Source organism: Loxodonta africana, chromosome 6 (assembly GCF_030014295.1).
Source record: "Loxodonta africana isolate mLoxAfr1 chromosome 6, mLoxAfr1.hap2, whole genome shotgun sequence".
NCBI classification, from domain to species: Eukaryota; Metazoa; Chordata; class Mammalia; order Proboscidea; family Elephantidae; genus Loxodonta; species Loxodonta africana.
This window is the reverse complement of record NC_087347.1, coordinates 43,174,881-43,202,192: the sequence shown is the minus strand read 5'-3', so window position 1 is coordinate 43,202,192 and position 27,312 is coordinate 43,174,881. Positions and strand designations below refer to the sequence as shown.

General features: G+C 37.2%; 1 protein-coding gene across 14 annotated transcripts in view; it reads left to right on the top strand.

Moving 5' to 3' along the window:
• The window catches only part of CARF (calcium responsive transcription factor), an 80,822-nt gene extending 53,812 nt beyond the window's left edge, over positions 1 to 27,010 (top strand). For 4 of the 14 annotated variants that reach the window (XM_023542260.2, XM_023542259.2, XM_023542257.2 and 1 more), the window contains one exon: positions 577 to 5,988. In XM_023542260.2, the coding sequence (XP_023398028.2) occupies positions 577 to 695 (119 nt within the window). In that variant the 3' untranslated portion in view covers positions 696 to 5,988. Of the gene's footprint in view, positions 1 to 576; positions 6,004 to 8,767; positions 9,359 to 23,514 lie in introns of those variants that run through there. The other 10 variants (XM_064286796.1, XM_064286795.1, XR_010322247.1 and 7 more) reach the window with 9 other exon arrangements.
• The last annotated feature ends 302 nt before the right edge of the window (positions 27,011 to 27,312 follow it).

Sequence of the window (27,312 nt, the reverse complement as noted above, 5' to 3'; positions counted from 1 at the left end):
GGACAGCAAATATATAGCTCAGACAGCAAAGACAGAGCTATCATTTAAGATGTGACTTTTTTTTTTTATTCTGAGATACTTACATAGTCAGGTTCCTTAAGGGAGAGAAAATTTTCCTTGATATATGATCATATATGTGTATGTCAACACATCATGAATTTATAGTACATGTTCCTGCCTGCAAATAGCAAAACAAATAATTTTTAATTAATAGGAGGTTCCTGACTTCTATTCATGTAATATTTTAAAACACAGTTAAGTTTAAATGTGCAATGTTCTTTTTAATTTTATCAAATTATAGGCAGCTTTTTGTCAGAGTATCTTTAGATGAGAATAACTTTATAGTTTTTTCTCTCTTTTTTCATTACTAGAATCATACTGAAGTAATTTAATATGAATGATTTAAGATGTCAGAAGCACTGAGTTCTCAAATACACCAGCTACTTTTCTGAGTTACTTGATTTTTTTTCCAAACTGTTTTGTGCTTTATTTCTAAATTCATAAATAATTCTAGAGATTGCAATGTTATGAAGTATATTAATTTTTAGGGTTTTTCTTTTATGTTTGGTTTTAAAGTTGAAGAAACTCCAGAAGATACCATTTCTGTGAGCCAAGTTAAGCAAGAACCCAAAGAACCAGTGTTGTCTGTGGAAGCAAAAAAAAAATTGGCCTGCAAGAAATTATCTGCCACATAAATTATTGAAGCTTTTCAGAATTTCCAGCTCTGGTGACTTCTGATGTCTTAGAAAAGAAGGTGAATATTGTCAAAATATTGCCATTCTTCAGGACGGTGTGATACATGGATTGAAGACTGATTCAATGGGCAGCTTTGATTTAAAATTGTTATGTTTGTTGCCAATTCTATTGTTACCTTCCTTAAGAAACATTTTGTTCTACTTATTTTGCATAATTATTATGCTTTCTGATTGTCTAACAAGGCCAGTATTTCAAAAGATAGTCCGAACTTATTCTTGGTGATGTAGTCTGAACACAAACAGTTATCTAACTCATCCCCTGGGAATATCCAATTTTGGTGTTTAACACAAAAATGAACATCAGCAACAAACGTGTGTGAATGTATGTTTGTGTGTGTATGCATGTCATGGTTTCATGGTTTTTTTTTTTTTTTAAGTTATAAAAGAACATATTCCCTCTTTAAAGTTGTGAAGAAATTTTTAATTGGCAGACAGGTGAGAGAAAATTTGTAATGCATCTCATTTGGAAAGATAAAGCAATAGATGTTACATCATACCATGAAGCCCAGCAATCACACCTGTGGAAACTGTGTAGTTGCATTTTAGCTTCTCCCTTCTACATCGTATACTTATAACCATGAGCCAATAGCATACTAATGGTCATCTAATCAAAATTTTAAAGTATCTTGGAAGTACTGAGAATTTTAACTTGAATTAATCAGATAAACAACAGAAATAAATATATGCAGCATGAATTTACACTCTATTTTAGTTAAATACTACTTAGGAATAGAAAGATGTAACACTTGAGAAAATGGAATAAGAGTCCCCTGAAATTTACAGATAATTTGGGAAACTTCTTGATGATGCCAGAGGGTTTATTTGTTTTTTTTTTTTCTTATTTTATATTGAAGATTTAGTTCAGGTTAGGAAAGAATTTCAATTGTATTTACATTTTTCAGAGTTCTTACTGAATTGATACATTTAAGACTTACAGTATTTCAAGACAAGAATTTATAGTTTAAAATTTTAGTTCATGTTATTTTTAAAACTTTAAAATGACTGATCTGTTGTATTTGCTTGTTAAGTGAGGATATTTACTTTAAATACTACGTAAGTACTAATCAGTAAATTCATTATAACCTCTCTTTTCTGGAAGGTTAGTAAACTAGAAGTGTCAACTGTAACTGTCAAGAGATCAACCTAAAGACTTTTTCCCCCCATGAATCATTGGTGGATATATTTTAAATTTTATTTTTTAAAAAAAGGAATTTCAAATATATATTAATGTTTAATGTTAAAGCATGTGTAATATAATATGAATTTAACCTTCATACTTAAAAATGAGTCACTTTTCACGTTTGTAAATCCAGTCTCCCGTTCTTAATTCACTTTATTTCAGGTACATGAAGTGTATGTAAGTTTAAAACACTGATACATTAGAAATGGGTTGTTGTTGTTAGGTGCTGTCCGGTCGATTCCGACTCATAGTGACCGTATGTACAACAGAACAAAACACTGACCCATCCTCGACATCCTCACAGTCAGTGCTATATTTGAGCCCATTGTTGCAGCCACTGTGTCAGTCCATCTCATTGAGGGTCTTCTTCTTTTTCATTGACCCTCTACTTTACCAAGCATGATGTCCTTCTCCAGGGACTGAGCCCTCCTGATATCATGTCCATAGTACGTGAGATGAAGTCTCACCATTCTTGTTTCTAAGGAGCATTCTGGCTGTATTTCTTCCAAGTAGTGAGTAGAATTCTAAAATTCTTTGTTCTTCAGATTTATACCCTATTTAGTATAAAGTGTATTATTTATACCTTATTTAATACAAACTAATTTTTTAGTTCATATATTTAATAAGAATTACTTTTCTTTTTTCTAAGGATTGAAAATATTTGTTGTAGGCATTTATAAAGGCTGGCTGCCAAACCTGATTATGCTATTCTAAGTTAAACACATCTCTTAGTTACCTCAAGCTCAGATTTCTCTTAGTCTACGTGTGCCTAAAAGGAGTAAGTCCACATTAATTTATACCTTAGTGATGCACTATAGGTAATATTCTTTTCACTTTTTATTTATACTTTTTATAAAAAACCTTTTCAAGATTTAGAATAATAGATCTTCACTTTTCAGTAATGGCAGTGATTTACTATTAAATATTTCACCCATTGAACTGTATTCTTTGGATACATTCCTTTTCTGATGTTGAGTTACTAAGGAGAAATGCTTGTTAAGGTATAAGCCCTAGTCAGGTATCTGTGATGATGCGAGATGTCAGAGGATTCAAACTTTGACACTTGATCAAGAATAAAACATAGTTAAAAAATATTTCTCTCGCTTCATTCCCTGTAAACGTCTCTTCTGATACTGTTTTTTTTTTATCATGAAAACAAAGTGACAATGCATTCTCCCTGCAAACAAACAAAAAATAAAAAAGAGAACAAGAAGAAAGGTTTAAATCCCTAATTATATACTCTTTTGGTTTTTAGGTAGAAACTGGAGCTATCAATATTTTCATGTAAGTATTTCAATGAGTAGCTCTTTAAAAATGTTTTCTGAATGAGTTTTTAAAAAGTCATTTGTCCTCCAAATGCATGTTCAGTCAAAATATATCAGTATTGCGTTTAGAGGTGCTTAGCATCACTTTTTAAAAACTATGTTTACATATTTTTAATGTTTAATTATTTCCTAAATACACAGGGAATTAAATACTGTGCATAAAATTTCCAGTATCTGTATTTGGCATTCTCCTAACGGCTCTACAGCGAAGTGTGACATATATTCTTTTGTGTCATATATTACAAGGTGTAATATCTGTAGTGGGGAGTTGGAAGTTCAGAATAAGCAGAAGGTCACAGTTACAGCTGAGCTTGTCTCTTCATGTTCCAAGCCTACAAGTGACCTTTGTGTATATTACAGTGAATTACAGATAAACGCAGCCACGGTGGGCCAGTCCCTCAATAGCAATTTTCTGTGTAAGCAGTTAGTATGCTTTAAAAAAGGTAACTCTTTCCTAAAAAGCACAAAAGAAATAGAAAACATAGGTTTTGGAATCTGTTGCTTCATTAGAGCTTCTAATTTTGAGGCCCACCGGCTTGCGTTTCATCTTTCTTTATATGTTCTCGCAATACATAATCATGTGGGTATGAGAAAGATTTTATTAAATTGTACCAGGTTTAAAAAGAGGTTTAAAAATGTGCGTATATATATTGTAACTTAATGTATAATGTCATTGTTATAATGTAATTTTTTTCATTAAAAGATTCTGTGTTATTTTTTTCTTAAACTTGTCAGTTTCTTTTTTGTACTTTTCCTGGAGATGGTGCTATTTTTTTTTCGTCTTGAAGATGCTGAATAAACACTTTAATACTTGAGAATTATGACTAGAGATTTATGTTTGGCTTGGAGCCTGGAAAATTTTGAGCATAACTACCTGTAAATTTAAAGTTTTAAGCATAACTACTATTACCATTAGCTTTGGGTCTATATATGCATATATCATTTAGTACTCAGCAAAACAGCGAACCATCAACATTTTAAAACAATGCATATAATAAGGTATAAGTAATCCTTTTGTCCCCACATTTTGACAATGTGACATCTTCAAGCACAACTTTGTATTTTAGGAGTGATAACAGAGTATGTGATTTAAAAAGGAGTTATAGTTAATTTTTTCCCGCTTTGCTTCTTTGGAAACCCTGGTGGTGTAGTGCTTAAGTGCCATGGCTGCCTACTCTGACCTATAGGGTCACTGTGAGTCAAAATTGACTCAACAGCAATGGGTTTGGTTTTGCTTCTTTGCTTTATTCCACTCTGTGATTATTTTTCAGGCCCACAGAAAATCTTAGTCTCTCCATAAGGGCGCTTGCATTGGCTGTTGTGTATTAGCTGGTTTAGACTTCAAGCATCTTCAAAAGTATATAGTTTTGATATATAAACATCTGTAATTCTACTTAATTAGCTTAGCATAATGACATAGCCTTAGTATACTTTTGCCACTAATGAATTCTATTGTTAAATAATACAAGTATTCAGTGCCTGCTGGGTTCTTAAACTTCAGGAATGAAATCAAAATTAAAAAAAAAACCTCACTTGTTAATGGATGCTAAAGTGATGTCATGCAAAAAATAAATTGTATGGTTAATACAGAAGAGCTTTGGTAATGTAATATGGGCATAAGAATGCTAAAACCAGAAGACAGGAGTAGAAGTCACATACAGGGAAGGTTTTTGTTTTTAAGCATCTTTATATAGGTATAATTAACATACAGCAAACTGAACATATTTAAAGTGCACAATTTAATAAGTTTTGACCTATGTATACAGCTTGAAACCATCAGCACGATCAAGATAATGAGCATCTTCGTCATCCCCCAGAATTTTCTTGTACCTCTTTGTAGACTCGCCCTTTCCTTCCTCTCACCCTCCAACCCCCAGATAACCACTGATCTGCCTTCTGTTACTGAAGATCGGTTTGTTTTTTCTACAATTCTATGTAAATGAAATTGTACAGTATGAACTTTATCTGACTTTTGTCACTCTGCAGTTACTTTGAAATTAATTGATGTGGTAATGTGTATGAATAGTTCATTCCTTTTTGTTACTGAGTAGTATTCCATTGTATTAATATATTACAATTTGTTTATCCGTTCACCTGTTGATGGACATTTGGGTTATTTCCAGTTTTGGGCTATTAGAAATAAAGCTGCTGTGAACATTTGTGTACAGGGCCTTGTATGGACATAAGCTTTCATTTCTCTTATACCTAGGAGTGAAATGGCTGGGTTATACGGTAGACATATGTTTAACTTTTTAAGAAAGTGCCAAACAGTTTTCCAAAGTGGTTGTACCATTTTCATTGCCATCAGCAGTGTATGAGAATTTCAAATATACTATATCCTAGCCAATAGTTGGTATGGACAGTCTTTTAAATTTCAGGCATTCTAATAGGTGTGTGAAAACCCTGGTGGCATAGTGGTTAAGAGCTATGGCTGTTAACCAAAAGGTTGGCAGTTCGAACCCACCAGGTGCTTCTCGAAAACCCTATGGGCAGTTCTACTCTGTCCTATAGGGCTCTATGAGTCGGAATCTACTTGACGGAAATAGGTTTGGTTTGGTTTTTAAATAGGTGTGTAGTGGTACCTCTCATTGTGTTCCCCGCCCCCCTTGGAGGTCAATTATTTCTTCATATATGTTTAACATGTTATATACACAAAATAATATATAACATATGTTTAAGTTAAAAACTTCATAACATAACGACTACCTATGAACCGACTACCAACTCAAGAATTATCCCAGTACCAGTGTCGCATCCCTCTTTCTTGTCAAAGGTATCTGCTACCCTGAATTGTGTGTTTACTTTGCTTTTTTTTTTTTTTTGATTGTGGTAAAGTACACATAAAATTTACTGTTTTAATAACCCTTTTTAAGTGTACAATTCAGTGGTATTAAATACATTCACAGTGTTATGCAGCCAGTACCATCATCTATTTCCAGAGCCTTTTCATCATGCCAAACAGATATTCTGTACCCATTAAACAATAACTACCCATTGTCCCCTCCTCCCAGCTACTGGTAATCACTATTCTACTTTCTCTCTTTCTGAACTTGCCAGTTCTAGATAACCTTGTGTAAGTGGGATCATGCAGTATCCTTATTTCACTTAGCATGCTTTTAAGGTTCATCTACATTGTAGCATGTATCAGAACTTCATTTTTAGAGCTGGATAATTTTCCACTATATGTATGTACCAAACATTGTTTATTCATTCATCTGTTGATGGACAGTTGGGCTGTTGCCACCTGTTGGTGGGAAATCAGAGTGGGCTTCATTGAGAAGGCATATGTAAACAAATTCTTGAAGGGAATAAGAGAGTTAACCATGCAGATACCTAGGGAAGAGCAGTGCAGTCAGAGGGAACCGAAAGTTTGGAAAGTGCCTGGTATTTTTGAGGGTCGCTAAGACTGGTATGGCTGGATTAGAGTGAGCAAATGAGAGGGTACTAGGATATGAGGTCAAAGAGTTAATAGGGAGTTGGAATCATGTAGGGCCCTATGAGCCATAATCTAGATTTTGGCTTTTACTCTAAGTGAAATGGGATGGGTTTTCGGCAGATAAATGACAATATGATCTGATTTACCTTTTAAAAGGATCACTATGGCCATTGTGTGGAGAATAGAGTTTACAGTTTGTCTCCTCTTACTAGATTATAAATTCCACAAGGTCAGGAATTTTTTAATTTTTTGTTCATTGATGTTTCACAGTGATAGATAGAAAAACACTTTTTTAGGCATTAGTATTATGAAATTGCCTTCATTTTAATTAATGTACATATGTAGGTTTGACACGCATACAAATTCATATACCCAGAAAACCCAGTGCCCTTGAGTCGATTCCGATACAGACTACAAATGTCTGAACATAAAATACCAAGTGCCAGGGAATATAGATATTGTCTAGCTCTAGTAAGGGACTAATGACTAGAAATGCAGGCACTTCAGAAAGAAGCAGTTTTTAGCTGTACTTTATTATTATTGAAGGTTTATAGATCTTAGTGTTTCAAAGTGAGGGGTAAATTTTTGGTTTATTTACCTCACTGCTTCTGCTTAGTCCAGGAGCTATTTGTCATTTAACAAATGTTCTTCCAAGTTTCTAGAAAATATTTTTGAATGAAGAAATGTCCACATTTAAGATTTTTGAGTGTCTTTGTAGAAAATAAATGGAAAGTAGTTTGAATAGACAGGGGAAAGCTGTCGAGGGGAGAGAATTGCTAAAGACATGTCTTGAGTAAGAGAAGAGTATTGGGATCTAGTTCCCAAGTAAAGGGTTTGGCTTTAGATAGGAGCGTGTATACAAGGCAGACTACCTATGTGGGTAAAGATGCTATAGTAGGTGAGTAAAAGCGAAAGTCTATGAAAATTCTCTTCTGATTACTTCAGTTTTTTTGGTGATGAGACTGGTCAGATTGGTTGTGCGTTTTTCTCCAATCATGATCTGAATATTTATCAAGAGCAAGATAGTATGCTACTTGCTAGAAGTAGAAAGATTAACAAAACCTAATCCTAGCCCCATGGGGACTCACTGTGTAGTTGACAGTTGTACATTCAACCAATTGTAGTATGGTATGAAAAATACTATCAATCCAAACAAAGGAAAAAACGTTTTAAGTCAAAGAGGGAGTTCCAGGTTGATGAACAATTAAGGTTGGCAGAAACATAGGATATTGTGCAGGGAATGGCAGAGGATTATGCTAAGAAGGCAGAAGATTGTGAAGGGCTTTTTATGCTCTATTGAGTCCATACCTTATTGTGTATGTAGTGAGGAATAACATGATCCGCTTTACTTTTTAGTATGATAACATCCTTCGAAGTATGGAGGATGGATTAAGGAAATTGAGGAAAGAGAACAAGTAAAAAAAGTACTCAAGAGCTAATTAATATTGTGTCATCGGGAGGTTAGGGAGGAGGGGTTGTATTTTAGAATTTATGGGATTTATTTATTTTTTTTTATTGACAAGAGATTGTAAAAGAAGAAGAACAAAGAGCAGGTGCTAATATAACACTCCGAGAACAGAGAGAACTAGCCACTCCTCAGTGGAAATGAGTACAGGGTGATCCAAGTAGGCCAAACTGAACCATAGCAATACAACAATGACAGTGTCCTAGTTATGTATTGCTGTGTGACAAATCGCCCCAAAACTTAGTGACTTAAAACAATGACAATAATTTTGTATCTCTCGTGTTTCTGTGGGTAAGGAATTCAGAAATGACTTGGCTGATGAGTTCTGGCTCATAGTTTATCATCGTGCAACTGCGGTTAGGCAAAACGGTTTGGAGCTAGAACAGCAGGAAGCTGTTTAGCAGTTGTAGGCTGGTTAGGCATCTGTCTCCCCCTTCATGTAGTCTCTCCACACAGACTTGTGGGTTTCCTCACAGTATGGCAGCCTTAAATGTCTTACAAGGTGGCTGTAAGATCTAATGATGCATCTCCTCATAGAGAGAGGGCCAGGAGGAATTGTATCACTTTTTCTAACCTAGCCTCAGAAGTCGCATTCTTTTCATCCAGGTAGACAGAAGGTTGGTCCAGGTTCAACGGGAGAGGACATAGGTTCCTTCTCCTTATAGGCGAAGTATCGAATGATTAGTGGATAAAATTATCACTGACAGAAACCAATATCCAGACACCAAAAGGGATGTGGAATGTGACTCCTAAACCAGAGGTAAGTAGTTCCAAATGTACTTTCATGAATGGCATGAGGTTACAAAAGATTTCTCCCGGCTCCCAGATGCCACCCTAGGGCAGAGAATGCCTAAAATAGACCATATTTTAAACTGGAAGAGACTGTGATACCTTTCATGAGAAACATCAATAGTTTTCCCACAATGAGTGGCAATGGAAGTTTGAGAGTAAGGTAAGATCAGTCATAGAAAAAAAAAGTTACAGTTCCTTATACATCCGGTTTCTGGCTATTCAATTTAAACCTGTAACATTTATTTATGCCCAATTTTGACTTAAAAAGAAATTGAAGCAGCATATGTTTTGTTGTTATTAGGTGCCGTCAAGTCGGTTCTGACTCATAGCGACACTATGCACAACAGAAATAAACACTGCCTGGTCCTGCACCATCCTTACAATCGTTGTTATGCTTGAGCTCATTGTTGCAGCCACTGTGTCAGTCCGCCTTGTTGAGGGTCTTCCTCTTTTTGGCTGACCCTGTACTTTGCAAGCATTATGTCCTTCTCCAGGGACTGATCCTTCCTAACAACATGTCCTAAGTATGTAAGATGCCATCTCGCCATCTTTGCTTCTAAGGAGCATTCTTGTTGTACTTCTTCTAAGGCAGATTTGCTCATTCTTTTGGCAGTCCATGGTATATTCAATATTCTTCACCAACACCACAATTCAAAGGTGTCAATTCTTCTTCAGTCTTCCTTATTCATTGTCCAGCTTTCGCATGCATACGACACAATTGAAAATACCGTGTCTTGGGTCAGGCGCACCTTAGTCTTCAAGGTGATGTCTTTCCTCTTCAACACTTTAAAGAGGTCCTTTGCAGCAGATTTACCCAATGCAACGCGTCTTTCATTTTCTTGACTGCTGCTTCCATGGCTGTTGATTGTGGATCCAAGTAAAATGAAATCCTTGACAACTTCAGTCTTTTCTCCGTTTATCATGATGTTGCTCACCGGTCCAGTTGTAAGGATTTTTGTTTTCTTTATGTTGAGGTGTAATCCATACTGAAGGCTGTGGTCTTTGATCATCATTAGTAAGTGCTTCAAGTCCTCTTCACTTTCAGCAAGCAAGGTTGTGTAATCTGCATAACGCAAGTTGTTAATGAGTCTTCCTCCAATCCTGATGCCACGTTCTTCTTCATATAGTCCAGCTTCTCAGATTATTTGCTCAGCATACAGATTGAATAGGTATGGCGAAAGGATACAACCCTGACACACGCCTTTCCTGACTTTAAACCAATCGGTATCCCCTTGTTCTGTCTGAACAACTACCTCTTGATCTATGTAAAGGTTCCTCATGAGCACAATTAAGTGTTCTGGAATTCCCATTCTTCGCAATGTTATTCATAATTTGTTGTGATCCATATAGTCTAATATCTTTGCATAGTCAATAAAACACAGGTAAACATCTTTCTGGTATTCTCTGCTTTCAGCCAGGATCCATTTGACATCAGCAATGATATCCCTGGTTCCACGTCCTCTTCTGAAAGCGGCCTGAATTTCTGGAAGTTACATGTCAATACATTGCTGTAGCCATTTTCGAATGATCTTCAGCAAAATTTTGCTTGCGTGTGATATTAATGATATTTTTCTGTAATTTCCGCATTCACTTGGATCACCTTTCTTGGGAATAGGCATAAATATGGATCTCTTCCAGTCAGTTGGCCTGGGAGCTGTCTTCCATATTTCTTGGCATAGACGAGTGAGCACCTCCAGCGCTGCATCCGTTTGTTGAAACATCTCAATTGATATTCCATCAATTCCTGGAGCCTTGTTTTTTGCCAGTGCCTTCAGAGCAGCTTGGACTTCTTCCTTCAGTACCATTGATTCCTGATCGTAAGCTACCTCTTGAAATGGTTGAACATCGACTAGTTCTTTTTGGTTTAATGACTCTGTATTTCTTCCATCTCCTTTTGATGCTTCCTGCATCATTTAATATTTTCCCCATAGAATCCTTCACTATTGCAAATCAAGGCTTGAATTTTTTCTTCAGTTCCTTCAGCTTGAGAAATGCCGAATGTGTTCTTCCTTTTGGTTTTCCATCTCCAGCTCTTTGCACTTGTCATTAATACTTTACTTTGCCTTCTCAAGCAGCCCTTTGAAATCTTCTGTCCAGTTCTTTTACTTTAGCATTTCTTCCTTTTGTTTTAGCTGCTCGATGTTTATGAACAAGTTTCAGAGTCTCCTCTGACATCCTTTTTGGTCTTTTCTGTCTTTTCGCTTTCTTCATGTCCTTGATGTCATTCCACAAGTCATCTGGTCTTCAGTCACTAGTGTTCAAAGCATCAAATCTATTCCTGAGATGGTCTCTAAATTCAGGTGTGATATACTCAAGGTCATATTTTGGCTCTTGTGGACTTGCTTTGATTTTCTCCTGTTTCAGCTTGAAGTTGTATATGAACAACTGATGGTCTGTTTCACAGTTGGCCCCTGGCCTTGTTCTGACTGATGATGTTGAGCTTTCCCATCATGTCTTTCCACAGATGTAGTCAATTTGATTTCTGTGTGTTCCATCCAGTGAGTTCCATGTGTAATAGTCACCATTTATGTTGGTGAAAGAAGATATTTGCAATGAAAAAGTCGTTGGTCTCACAAAATTCTATCATTCGATCTCTGGCATTGTTTCTATCAACAAGACCATATTTCCCAACTATGGATCCTTCTTCTTTGTTTCCAACTTTCGCATTCCAATCACCAGTAATTACCTTGATTGCATGTTCTATCGATTTCAGACTGCAGCAGCTGATAAAAATCTTCTGTTTCTTCATCTTTGGCCTTAGCGGTTGGCACGTAAATTTGAATAATAGTTGTATTAACTGGTCTTCCTTGTAGGCCTATGGATATTATCCTATCACTGACAGCATTGTACTTCAGGTTAGATCTTGAAATGTTCTTTTTGACGGTGATGCAACACCATTCCTCTTCAAGTTGTCATTCCCAGATAGTAGACTATATGATTTTACTCCATCCACATCGTTAAGGTCGACTCTACTTTGAGGAGGCAGCTCTTCCCCAGTCATCTTTTGAGTGCCTTCCGACCTGGGGGCTCATCTTCTAGCACAATAGTGCTGGAAGCAACATATTATAAGAACTTAAACAATAGAATAATGGTTAAAACATGAGTATACGTGATATAGGGGGGCGGGGCCAAGATGGCGGACTAGGTGGACGCTACCGCGGATCCCTCTTGCAACAAAGACTCAGAAAAACAAGGGAATCGATCACATACATAACAATCTACGAACTCTGAACAAGAAGCACAGACTTAGAAACGGAAAACGAACAAATACGGGCAGACAGTGACCGTTTTCAGAACTAGGAGCCAGCGTACCAGCTGATTACCTGGAAAATCTAGTTTCCCAGTGATGGCTCGGAGACAGCAGTCCATATCAAACCACATAAAGAAACAGACCATGACAGCTTCTCCAACCCCCCAAACAAAAGAATCAAAATCTTTCCCAAATGAAGATACAATCCTGGAATTATCAGATACAGAATATAAAAAACTAATTTACAGAATGCTTAAAGATATCACAAATGAAATTAGGATAAATGCAGAAAAAGCCAAGGAACACACTGATAAAACTGTTGAAGAACTCAAAAAGATTATTCAAGAACATAGTGGAAAAATTAATAAGTTGCAAGAATCCATAGAGAGACAGCATGCAGAAATCCAAAACATTAACAATAAAATTACAGAATTTGACAACGCAATAGAAAGTCAGAGGAGCAGACTCGAGCAATTAGAATGTAGACTGGGACTTCTGGAGGACCAGGGAAACAACACCAACATAGCTGAAAAAAAATCAGATAAAAGAATTAAAAAAAATGAAGAAACCCTAAGAATCATGTGGGACTCTATCAAGAAGGATAACTTGTGTGTGATTGGAGTCCCAGAACAGGGAGGGGGGACAGAAAACACAGAGAAAATAGTTGAAGAACTCCTGACAGAAAACTTCCCTGACATCATGAAAGACGAAAGGATATCTATCCAAGATGCTCATCGAACCCCATTTAAGATTGATCCAAAAAGAAAAACACCAAGACATATTATCATCAAACTTGCCAAAACCAAAGACAAACACAAAATTTTAAAAGCAGCCAGGGAGAAAAGAAAGGTTTCCTTCAAGGGAGAATCAATAAGTTCAGACTACTCAGCAGAAACCATGCAGGCAAGAAGGGAATGGGACGACGTACACAGAGCACTGAACGAGAAAAACTGCCAACCAAGGATCATATATCCAGCAAAACTCTCTCTGAAATACGAAGGCGAAATTAAGATATTTACAGTTAAACACAAGCTTAGAGAATTTGCAAAAACTAAACCAAGACTGCAAGAAATGCTAAAGGAGATTGTTTGGCCTGATGACCAATAATATCAGGTACCAGCACAATACAAGGTCACAAAACAGAATGTCCTGATATCAACTCAAATAGGGAAAGCACAAAAACAAACAAGACTAATTCTAAAAAATAAATAAATAAACAAAATAATACACATAACAGGAAATCATGGAAATCAATAGATAAACGATCACAATAATCAAAAAGAGGGACTAAATATAGGAGGCATTGAACTGCCAGATGGAGAGTGATACAAGGCGATATAGAAGGATATAAGTTAGGTTTTTAATTAGAAAAATAGGGGCAAATAATAAGGTAACCACAAAAAGGAATATCAATTCCATAACTCAAGAAAAAAGCCAAGAAAAACGTAACGACTCAACAAACACAAAGTTAAACATTATGAAAATGAGGATCTCACAAGCTACTAAGAAAAACGTCTCAGCACAAAAAAGCATGTGGAAAAATGAAATGGCCAAGAACACACATGAAAAGGCATCAAAATGACAGCACTAAAAACTTATTTATCTATAATTACGCTGAATGTAAATGGACTAAATGCACCAATAAAGAGACAGAGAGTCACGGACTGGATAAAGAAACACGATCCATCTTTATGCTGCCTACAAGAGACACACCTTAGACTTAGAGACACAAACAAACTAAAACTCAAAGGATGGAAAAAAATATATCAAGCAAACAATAAGCAAAAAAGAAGAGGAGTAGCAATATTAATTTCTGACAAAATAGACTTTAGACTTAAATCCGCCACAAAGGATAAAGAAGGACACTATATAATGATAAAAGGGACAATTGATCAGGAAGACATAACCATATTAAATATTTACACACCTAATAACAGGGCTGCAAGATACATAAATCAAATTTTAACAGAACTGAAAAGTGAGATAGACACCTCCACATTTATAGTAGGAGACTTCAACACACCACTTTCGGAGAAGAACAGGACATCCAGTAAGAAGCTCAGTAGAGACACGGAAGACCTAATTACAACAATCAACCAACTTGACCTCATTGACTTATACAGAACTCTCCACCCAACTGCTGCAAAATATACTTTTTTTTCTAGCGCACATGGAACATTCTCCAGAATAGACCACATATTAGGTTATAAAACAAATCTTTGCAGAATCCAAAACATCGAAATATTACAAAGCATCTTCTCAGACCACAAGGCAATGAAGCTAGAAATCAATAACAGAAAAACTAGGGAAAAGAAATCAAATACTTGGAAAATGAACAATACCCTCCTGAAAAAAGACTGGGTTATAGAAGACATCAAGGAGGGAATAAGGAAATTCTTAGAAAGCAACGAGAATGAAAATACTTCCTATCAAAACCTCTGGGACACAGCAAAAGCAGTGCTCAGAGGCCGATTTATATCGATAAAGGCACACATACAAAAAGAAGAAAGAGCCAAAATCAGAGAACTGTCCCTACAACTTGAACAAATAGAAAGTGAGCAACAAAAGAACCCATCAGGCACCAGAAGAAAACAAATACTAAAAATTAGAGCTGAACTAAATGAATTAGAGAACAGAAAAACAATTGAAAGAATTAACAAAGCCAAAAGCTGGTTCTTCGAAAAAATTAACAAAATTGATAAACCATTGGCTAGACTGACTAAAGAAAAACAGGAAAGGAAACAAATAACCCGAATAAGAAACGAGAAGGACCACATCACAACAGAACCAAATGAAATTAAAAGAATCGTTTCAGATTACTACGTAAAATTGTACTCTAACAAATTTGAAAACCTAGAAGAAATAGATAAATTCTTGGAACAATACTACCTACCTAAACTAACACATTCAGAAGTAGAACAACTAAATAGACCCATAACAAAAAAAGAGATTGAAACGGTAATCAAAAAACTTCCAACAAAAAAAAGTCCTGGCCCAGACGGCTTCACTGCAGAGTTCTACCAAACTTTCAGAGAAGACTTAACACCATTACTATTGAAGGTATTTCAAAGCATAGAAAAAGATGGAATACTACCCAACTCATTCTATGAAGCTACCATCTCCCTGATACCAAAACGAGGTAAAGACATTACAAAAAAAGAAAATTTTAGACCTATATCCCTCATGAACATAGATGCAAAAATCCTCAACAAAATTCTAGCCAATAGAATCCAACAACACATCAAAAAAATAATTCACCCTGATTAAGTGGGATTTATACCAGGTTTTTATGCAAGGCTGGTTTAATATCAGAAAAACCATTAATGTAATCCATCACATAAATAAAACAAAAGACAAAAACCACATGATCTTATCAATAGATGCAGAAAAGGCATTTGACAAAGTTCAACACCCATTTATGATAAAAACTCTTACCAAAATAGGAATTGAAGGAAAATTCCTCAACATAATAAAGGGCATCTATGCAAAGCCAACGGCCAATATCACTCTAAATGGAGAGAACCTGAAAGCATTTCCCTTGAGAACGGGAACCAGACAAGGATGCCCTTTATCACCACTCTTATTCAACATCGTACTTGAAGTCCTAGCCAGGGCAATTAGGCTAGACAAAGAAATAAAGGGTATCCAGATTGGTAAGGAGGAAGTAAAGTTATCACTATTTGCAGATGACATGATCGTATACATGGAAAACCCTAAGGAATCCTCCAGAAAACTACTGAAACTAATAGAAGAGTTTGGCAGAGTCTCAGGTTATAAAATAAACATACAAAAATCAGTTGGATTCCTCTACATCAACAAAAAGAACACCGAAGAGGAAATAACCAAATCAATACCATTCACAGTAGCCCCCAAGAAGATAAAATACTTAGGAATAAATCTTACCAAGGATATAAAAGACCTATACAAAGAAAACTATAAAACTCTGCTACAAGAAATTCAAAAGGACATACTTAAGTGGAAAAACATACCCTGCTCATGGGTAGGAAGACTTAACATAGTAAAAATGTCTATTCTACCAAAAGCCATTTATATATATAACGCACTTCCAATCCAAATACCAATGTCATACTTTAAGGGGATAGAGAAACAAATCACTAATTTCATATGGAAGGGAAAGAACCCCCGGATAAGCAAAACATTACTGAAAAAGAAGAAGAAAGTGGGAGGCCTCACCCTACCTGATTTCAGAACCTATTATATAGCTACGGTAGTCAAAACAGCCTGGTATTGGTACAACAACAGGCACATAGACCAATGGAACAGAATTGAGAACCCAGATACAAATCCATCCACGTATGAGCAGCTGATATTTGACAAAGGACCGGTGTCAGTCAATTGGGGAAATAATAGTCTTTTTAACAAATGGTGCTGGCATAACTGGATATCCATTTGCAAAAGAATGAAACAGGACCCATACCTCACACCATGCACAAAAACTAACTCCAAGTGGATCAAAGACCTAAACATAAAGAGTAAAACGATAAAGATCATGGAAGAAAAAATAGGATCAACCCTAGGAGCCCTAATACAGGGCATAAACAGAATACAAAACATTACCAAAAATGATGAAGAGAAACCAGATAACTGGGAGCTCCTAAAAATCAAACACCTATGCTCATGTAAAGACTTCACCAAAAGAGTAAAAAGACCACCTACAGACTGGGAAAGAATATTCAGCTATGACATCTCAGACCAGCGCCTGATCTCTAAAATCTACATGATTCTGTCAAAACTCAACCACAAAAAGACAAACAACCCAATCAAGAAGTGGGCAAAGGATATGAACACACATTTCACTAAAGAAGATATTCAGGCAGCCAACAGATACATGAGAAAATGCTCCCGATCATTAGCCATTAGAGAAATGCAAATTAAAACTACGATGAGATTCCATCTCACACCAGCAAGGCTGGCATTAATCCAAAAAACACAAAATAATAAATGTTGGAGAGGCTGCGGAGAGATTGGAACTCTTATACACTGCTGGTGGGATTGTAAAATGGTACAACCACTTTGGAAATCCATCTGGCGTTATCTTAAACAGTTAGAAATAGAACTACCATACAACCCAGAAATCCCACTCCTCGGAATATACCCTAAAGATACAAGAGCCTTCACACAAACAGATATATGCACACCCATGTTTATTGCAGCTCTGTTTACAATAGCAAAAAGCTGGAAGCAACCAAGATGTCCGTCAACGGATGAATGAGTAAATAAATTGTGGTATATTCACACAATGGAATACTACGCATCGATGAAGAACAGTGACGAATCTCTGAAACATTTCATAACATGGAGGAATCTGGAAGGCATTATGCTGAGCGAAATTAGTCAGTTGCAAAAGGACAAATATTGTATAAGACCACTATTATAAGATCTTGAGAAATAGAAAAAAACCGAGAAGAACACATACTTATGTGGTTACAAAGGGGGGAGGGAGGGAGGGAGGGAGAGGGCTTTTTACTGATCAATCTGTAGATAAGAACTGCTTTGGGTGAAGGGAAAGAGAACACTCAATACAAGGAAGGTTAGCCTAATTGGACTGGATTAAAAGCAAAGAGGTTTCCGGGATAAAATGAAAGCTTCAAAGGTCAGCAGAGCAGGGGCTGAGGTCTGGGGAACTTGGTTTGAGGGGACTTCTAAGTCAATGGGCAAAATAATTCTATTATGAAAACACTCTGCATCCCACTTTGAATTGTGGCGCCTGGGGTCCTAAATGCCAACAAGCGGCCATCTAAGATACATCAATTGGTCTCAACCCACCTGGAGCAAAGGCAAAGGAAGAACACCAAGGTCACACGACAACTAAGAACCCAAGAGACAGAAAGGGCCACATGAACCAGAGACCTACATTATCCTGAGACCAGAAGAACTAGTTGGTGCCTGGCCACAATCGATGTCTGCCCTGTCAGGGAGCACAACAGACAACTCCTGAGGGAGCAGGAGACCAATGGGATACAGACCCCAAATTCTCATGAAAAGACCATACCTAATGGTATGATTGGGACTAGAGGAATCCCAGAGACAATGCTCCCCAGAACTTCTGATTGCACAGGACAGGAACCATCCCCGAAGACAAATCATCAGGCATGAAAAGGACTGGTCAGTGGGGGGGAGAGAGATGCTGATGAAGATTGAGCTAATTAAATCAGGTGGACACTGGAGAGTGTGTTGGCAACTCTTGACTGGAGGGGGGATGGGAAGATAGAGAGAGAGGGAAGATGGCAAAATTGGCACAAAACGAGAGACTGTAAGGGCTGACTCAATAGGGGGAGAGCAAGTGGGAGAAGGGAGTAAGATGTATGTAAACCTACATGTGACAGACTGATTGGAATGGTAAATGTTCACTTGAAGCTTAATAAAAATTAAATAAAAAAAAAAAAACATGAGTATACGTGATATAGATTCTCTGAAAACTTATTTCTTTGTTTTTCTTCTGTTGATTTTCAAAACTTAGCTTGCAAATTCAATGTGTATTGGGTGGGGTGAGTAAATCAGGACAAACTTTGGGATAGGAATTTGACATGATGTATTAAGAGCTTTAAAAAAATGGTCTTTTTTTTTTTTTTTTTTTAATCTTACAATTCTAGTTCTAGCAACCTATCGTAAGGAAGTTTTGTTCCAAGTTGTTGGTTGCAATTGTATTTATGACAGCCAAAGTAAAGAGAGAAAGAGAATATTAATGACAATAGAAAAGTAATCAAACAGATGATATTGCAGCAATATGATGGGATATAGTGCAGTCATTAAAATTGTATTCCCAGGATATTTTATGGCATGGAAACATACAATGTAATAAGTGAAGAAAAGGAAAGATTATTTCATCTTCTTCGGTGGGGAAAAAAACGTATATTTGCATAGATAAAGCCTTGAATAGTGTAAATATTTTTCTTTACATTCTCTATTTTCTAATATAACAATATATTTTGTAGTCAAAGAAACAAAATTGTTATAAAAGTTCAGTGTGGTCATTAGGGATTTGTTGACATTTATTAAGACATATTTACTTTGCTCCTAATATGTGGTGGTGGTGTTAGTTGCCATTGAGTCAGTTCTGAATCATAGTGACACTACGTAGAACTGAATGAAACACTGCCTGGTCCTATGCTATCCTCACAATCATTGTTATGCATAGCCTATTGTTGCAGCCACTGTGTCAGTCCATCTCCTTCAGGGTCTTCCTTTTTTACAATGACCCTCTACTGTAAAGAACACGATGGCCTTCTCCTGGGACTGGTCTCTCCTGATAACATGTCCAAAGTACGTGAGATAAAGGCGCACCATCCTTGCTTCCAAGGAGCTGTCTGGCTGCACTACTTCAAAAACAGATCTGTTTGTTCTTCTGACAGCCGATGGTGTATTCAATATTCTTCACCAACACCATAATCCAAAGGTGTCAATTCTTTGATCTTCCGTATTTATTATCCAGCTTTCGCATGCATATAAGGTGATTGAAAGTACCATGGCTTGGGTCAGGTACGCTTTAGTCCTCAAAGTGACACCTTTGCCTTTTAAGAGTTTAAAAAAGTCTTTTCCAACAGATTTGTCCAATGCAATATGTCTTTTTATTTCTTGGCTGTTGCTTCCGTGGACGTTAATTGTGGATCCAAGTAAAATGAAATCCTTGACAACTTCAGTATTTCCTGTTTATCCTGATGTTACTTATTGGTCCAGGCATAAGAATTTTTGTTTTCTTTATGTTGAGGTGTAAAGCATACCGAAGGCTGTGGTCTTTGATCTTCATCAGTAAATGCTTCAAGTCCTCTTCACTTTCAGCAAGCAAGGTTGTGTCATCTGCATATTTGTTAATGAGTCTTCCTCCAACCCTGATGCCCCATTCTTCTTCATATAGTCCAGCTTTTTGCATTATTTGCACAGCATGGAGATTGAATAAGTACGGTAAAAGGATACAACCCTGACACACACCTTTCCTGACTTTAAACCACATAGCGTCACCTTGGCCTGTTCGAACAACTGCCTCTTGGTCCACATACAGGTTCCTCATGAACACAATTAAGCGTTCTGGGATTCCCATTCTTCACAGTGTTACCCATAATTTGTTATGATCCACACAGTTGAATGCCTTTGCATAGTCGATAAAACACAGGTAAACATCTTTCTGATATTCTCTGCTTTCAGCCAAGATCCATCTGACATCAGCAGTGATATCCTTCATTCCACGTCTTCTTCTGAATCCGGCTTGAATTTCTGGCAGTTCCCTATTAATGTACTGCTGCAGCCATTTTTAAATGATCTTAGGCAAAATTTTACAAATGCGTGATATTAATGATATTGTTTAATAATTTTGGCATTCTTTTGCATCACGTTTGTTTGGAATGGGCACAGATATGGTTCTCTTCCAATTGGTTGGCCAGGCAGCTGTCCTCCAGTTTTTTGACTTAGACCAGTGAGCACCTCCTGAGCTGCATCTGTTTGTAGAAAAATCTCAATTGGTATTCCCTCGATTCCTGGAGGCTTGTTTTTTCCACTACCTTCAGGACAGGTTGGGCTTCATCCTTCAGAACCATTAGTTTTTAATCAAATGGTACCCCCCTGAAATGTTTGAATATCAACCAATTCTTTCTGGTATGGTGACCCTGTGTATTCCTTCCATCTTCGTTTGATGCTTCCTGCATCACTGAATATTTTCCCCATAGAATCCTTCAGCATTGCAACTCAAGGTTTGAATTTTTTCTTCAGTTCTTTCAGCTTGAGAAATGCGGAGCATGTTCTTCCCTTTTGGTTTTCTAACTCCAGTCTTTGAACATTTTATTATAATACTTTGTTTTCTTGAGCAACTCTTTGAAATCAGCTCTTTTACTTCATCATTTCTTCCTTTAGCTTTAGCTGCTTGACTTTCAAGAGCTAGTTTCAGAGTTTCTTTTGACATCCATTTTGGTCTTTTCTTTCTTTCCTGTCTTTTTAATGACCTCTTGCTTTCTTCATTCATGGTGTCCTTGATGATGTTCCACAACTTGCCTGGTCTTTAGTCATTAGTGTTCAATGCATCAAATCTGTTCTTGAGATGGTCTCTAAATAAAGGTGAGATGTATACTCAAGGTCATATGTTGGCTCTCGAGGACTTATTCTAATTTTCTTCAACTTCAACTTGAACTTGCATATTTGCAATTGATGATCTGTTCCACAGTCAGCCCCTGGCCTTGTTCTGACTCATGATATTGATCTTCTTCATTGTCTCTTTCCCAGATGTAGTTGATTTGATTCCTGTGTATTCCATCTAGTGAGGTCCGCATGTATAGTCACCATTTATTTTGTTGCAAAAAGGTAATTGCTATAAAGAAGTCATTGATCTTGCAAAATTCTATTATGAAATGTGCAAAGACCTGGAGTCAGAAAGCCAAAAGGAAAGAACACACTCAACATTTCTCAAGCTGAAAGAATTGAAGAAAAAATTCAAGCCTCGAGTTACAATACTGAGAGATTCTATGGGGAAAATATTAAATAACACAGGAAGCATCAAAAAAGATGGAAGGAATACACAGAATTACTGTACCAAAAAGAATTAGTTGATATTCAACCATTTCAAGAGGTAGCATTTGATCAAAAACCAATCGTACTGAAAGAAGTCCAAGCTGCACTGAAGACATTGGTAAAAAAACAAGGCTTCAGGAATTGACGAAAGCCAATTGAGATGTTTCAACAAATGGATTTAGCGCTGAGGTGCTCACTTGTCTACACCAAGAAATTTGAAAAACAGACAGCTACCTGGCCAACTGACTAGAAGAGATCCATATTTGTGCCCATTCCAAAGAAAGGATAGCCAACATAATGCCAAAATTATCTAACAATATCATTAATATCATAAAAAAAAAATTTTTTTTTTTTACAAGTAAAATTTTGCTGAAGGTCTTTCAAAAGTGGTTGCAACGGTACTTTCATAGGGAACTGCCAGAAATCCAAGCCAGATTCAGAAGAGGATGTGGAACAAGGCATGTTATTGCCAATGTCAGATGGATCTTGGCTGAAAGCAGAGAATACCAGAAAGATGTTTACCTGTGTTTTATGGACTATGCAAAGGCATTCAACTGTGTGGATCGTAACAAATTATGGATAACATTGCAAGGAATGCTAATTCCAGAACAGTTCGTTGTGCTCATGAGGAACCTGTACATGGACCAAGAGATAGTTGTTCAAACAGAACAAGGGGATACATAGTGGTTTAAAGTCAGGAAAGGTATGTGTTAGGCTTGTATCCTTTCACTATACTTATTCAATCTGTATGCTGAGCAAATAATCCGAGAAGCTGGACTATATGAAGATGAACACAGCAACAGGTTTGGAAGAAGACTTATTAACAACCTGCTATATATGCAGATGACACAACCTTGCTTGCTGAAAGTGAAGAGGACTTGAAGAACTTACTGATGAAGATCAAAGACTACAGCCTTCAGTATGGATTAGACTTCGACATAAAGGAAACAAGAATCTTCACACCTGGACTAATAAGCAACATCATGATAAACAGAGAAAAGACTGAAGTTCTAAAGGGTTCCATTTCACTTGGATGCATAATCAAAGCCCGTGGAAGCACAGCTGCAAAAGACTTCTTTAAAGTGTTGAAAAGCAAAGACATCACCTTGAAGACTAAGGTATGCCTGACCCAAGCCATGGTATTTTCAGTCGCCTCCTATGCATGTGAAAGTTGGACGATGAATAAAGACTGAAGAAGAATTGACGCCTTTGAATTGTGGTGTTGGAGAACATATTGATTATACCATGGACTGTCAGGAGAACGAACAAATCTGTCTTGGAAGAAGTACAGACAGAATGCTCCTTAGAAGCAAGGATGGAGAAACTTCAACTCACGTACTTTGGACATGTTAGCAGGAGGGACCAGTCCCTGGAGAAGGACATCATGCTTGATTAAGTAGAGAGTCATCAGAAAAGAGGAAGACTCTCTACGAGATGGATTGATACCATGGTTTCAACAGTGAGCTCAAGCACAACAATGATTTTGAAGATGGTGTAGGACTGGGTAGTGTTTCCTTCTGCTGTACATGGGGCCACTATTTGTCAGAACTGACTTGATTGCACCTAACAACAACAACAACAGTAAATATGTATGCAAGGTAATTGTATGGTTTGTTTCTTAAAGAAATTGTTACACTTTATTAAGATAGTAAACGCATAGAATGCTGCAATGGCTTTCCAACAGCAGAGCTGAAGCGTTCACTGAGAGGCAACCCTTTGAAAGGATAGGTGCCATCCTTCAAGACATAGTATATGTATTAAATCAGAATTCTCATGATTGTGCTGTTTCCAACAGGAAGAATACATGGGTCCAGGAACTATGGGTGGAATCAGGAGTGGACCTATTAACCGTCATTCTCCATGACACACTGAGGGATTGTGTGCTTTCCATCTCCTCAACTCTGGGCTCGTCAGGATTGGAGGTCTTGATCTCCAAAGGGAGGATACTCTTCTGAAGGGTAATAAAGTTTTTATTGAACTACAAGCTATGGGTGCTGCCAGTACACTTTGGAGTCCTTGCCTCTAGGGACCAACAGGCAAGAAGAGACAGTGTCATGGATTGAATTGTGTCCCCCCAAAATATCTGTCAAATTGGCTAGGTCATGATTCCCAGTATTATGTGATTGTCCGCCATTTTGTCATCTGATGTGGTTTTCCTGTGTGTTGTAAATCCTGTCTTTAGATGTTAATGAGATGGAATTAGCAGCAGTTATGTAGACTCAATCTACAAGATTAATCTATAGTTTAAGCCAATTTGTTTTGAGATATGAAAGAGAGAACCAAGCACAGAGACAGGGGAGACCTCATACCACTAAGAAACAAGAGTCAGGGGAATATTGCATCCTTTGGACCCGGGGTCCTTGCACTGAGAAGCTCATTGACCAGGGGAGATTGATGACAAGGACCTTCCCCCAGAGCTGACAGAGAACGCCTTCTCCTGGAGCTGGAGCCCTCAGTTCGGACTTCTAGCCTCCTAGACTGTGAGAGAATAAGTTTCTTTTTGTTAAAGCTATCCTCTTGTGCAGAAACCCTGGTGACGTAGTGGTTAAGTGCTGCGGACCAAAAGGTCAGCAGTTCGAATCTGCCAGGTGCTCCTTGGAAACTCTATGGGGCAGTTCTACTCTGTCTTATGGGGTCACTATGAGTCGGAATCAACTTGACAGCACTGGGTTTGGTTTGGGTTTTTTTGGATCCTCTTGTGCTATTTCTGTTATAGCAGCACTAGAAAACTGAGACAGCATTGTAATTGACTCTGATCAGCAGGAGGGGGTAGGGCAGGGAATACTACATGTGGAACCCAGATGATCTGTTTGAGTGCTTTTTGGTACTCCTTTGCCCTTTTGTAACTGAATGGAGAAGTATAGCAATGACATCCTGAGAATCATATTATGACCAAGGGTTCAGATGCCTCAGGAATTAAGAATTGGGTAACCCACCAAGACCTGATAAGGTGATAGTTAAGGATGAGGGGAATTTAGAATGACTCATGGAAGAGGGAGAGGTTGAGCACCAGTTGCAACCCTAAGGTCAACTGCAGTGTCAGAGGGTGTATGTAGTTCATCCCACTAACTTAATCCTTGTAAGTTTTGCCTCATGAAGAAAGATCCCAGGAACCCTGGAGTGGCTGCACTCTTACCCAAGGGAAAAGGTAAATCTGTTCAGCACAAGAAGTGAACTGCGGTAGCTAGGAAAATGAGCTCTTTGCTACAGGTAGGGTAAATGACAGAAAAGTACACAATTTCTGTACTCTGAATCTACCATTGTGTTTGTGCTGAAGCTATGCTTCCTACCATCTCCATGACTACTGACCATAATATACCATATTTACATTTAACAGTTTCATGCAAGTGAGAGGAATTCGATTTCTAGGCTTGCTCATGAAACTATTTCAGATCAGTCTGTCCAGATAATTATGGGTTGTAATGTATATATATATATATATATATATGTATATACACACACACACACACACATATTTATATACATATAATTTATGTATTTCCTCAGTGGTTCTCAACCAGGATGATTCTCCCATCTCCCCCGACCCTTTCCCTAGGGAACATTTGGCAGTTTCTGCAGACATTCTTCATGATCACAACCGGGTAGTTCATTTAATGGACAGACACCAGGGATGCTGTTAAACATCTACAATGCACAGGACAGCCCCCACAACAAAGAATTATCCAGCCCAAAATGTCAATAGAGTGAAAGTTAAGAAACGCTGATACACACACACACACACACACGGACATTATATACATATAAATTCTATATATACACATTAAAATTAAGCTACATGTAAACATTCAAAATATATTAAAGTTCACTGATAATGAGTATTTTGTTGTTAGATCAAAAGTTTTTAATAAACATTTTATTTTTAGAATGTACATTACTATAGTGACTTTTTTGGATTTGACTCTGACTTAGTTATAAACAAAGTTTATAAATGGCAATTGAAACTTACTTTACAAGTGTGTTGAGTTAAAATTAGTCAACAAATGTAGTTTGTAAAATGTCAGTTGATATAGTATGGGTAGAATCTGAGTTAAAATTATTTGGCTGAAAAGGTAACATTTTAGGTCTTAAAAATATATTATTGTAGGGTTATGCACATAAAATCGTGTTATGATTTTCCAGTTGTACTTATAAACTAAGCCTGGGATTTGAGTTGATTTTGAATGAATTCTCAGAATTCTATTTCCTTAACAATTTTTCTGATATGTACCTGGCACATACTAGGTGATCAGTAAATATTTCTTATTGAAAGGCTACATTGTAAATTACAATTTGTAAATACAGCTTGTGATTATACTGCTTAAAATATTCTCATTAGTTTAATCATTTAAGAACATTAAATGTTTGTACTGTATTTGAAAGAAGAAAATTGACACTAAACAGCCAGGCTTTTGAAGCTAAGAATCAGAATCATTTAGCAAATCAAAAAGTAGTTAAAAACTTAATGAATTCACAAGGAGGTAGAAAGCATTTGAGAGGAGATTTGTGTTAGCCAATTTCTCTAGAAGTGAAAAACATGTAACAAGTAGAATGTAGTGTAATAGTAAGAAAATACTTGCACAGAATTAATGTGGTTTGGAGAAGGTTTTCAGGGAATGTCTTGGAATAGCAGCAGTAACCCATACATTGGCTGTATATGAAAGTATTATGATATCATCCATTTATTGGAGGCAAGATCTTTAAAAGAGATTTCAAAGATAGATTAGGGATGACTCCAAAATAGTATTTTTTTGGGAGTGGGGGCGGTTAACACGAGTTTCTTCCCAACTTGGAAGGAGGTGTCAAGATAAGAAGTCTATCTGTTTCCAGAGAACCCCTGAGGGAGCAGGAGAGCAGTTGGGTGCGAACCCCAAATTCTCATAAAGAGACCAGACTTAATAGTCTGACTGAGACTAGAATGACCCCAGAGGTCATGGCCCCCAGACCTTCTGTTAGCCCAAGATAGGAACCACTCCCAAAGCCAACTCTTCAAACAGGGATTGGAGTGGACTGTGGGATAGACAATGATACTGGTGAAGAATGGGCTTTTGGGATGAAGTAGACACATGAGACTATGTTGGCATCTCCTGTCTGAAGGGGAGTTGAGAGGGTAGAGGGGGTCAGAAGCTGGCCGAATGGACACGAAAAGAGAGAGTGGAGGGAAGGAGTGTGCTGTCTCATTAGGGGGAGTATATAGCAAGGTGTTTATAAATTTTTGTACGAGAGCCTGACTTGATTTGTAAACTTTCACTTAAAGCACGATAAAAAAAAAAAAAAAAAAGGATCTGTTTTCTTACTTTGGACATGTTATCAAGAGGAACCTGTCCCTGGAGAAGAACATCATGCTTGGTAAAGTAGGTCAACAAAAAACAGGAAGACCCTCAATGAGATGGATTGACACAGTGGCTGTGACAATGGGCTCAAACACAGTAATGATTGTGAGGATGGCACTGGACCAGGCAGTATGTCCTTCCGTTGTACCTAGGGTCATTATGAGTCAGAGCCAACTTGACGACACCTAAGAACAACAATTTTCTTAGAGGAAAATTTACTATGCATAGGAGGGAATAACTTACTGTACCCAGGTTGCCAGATA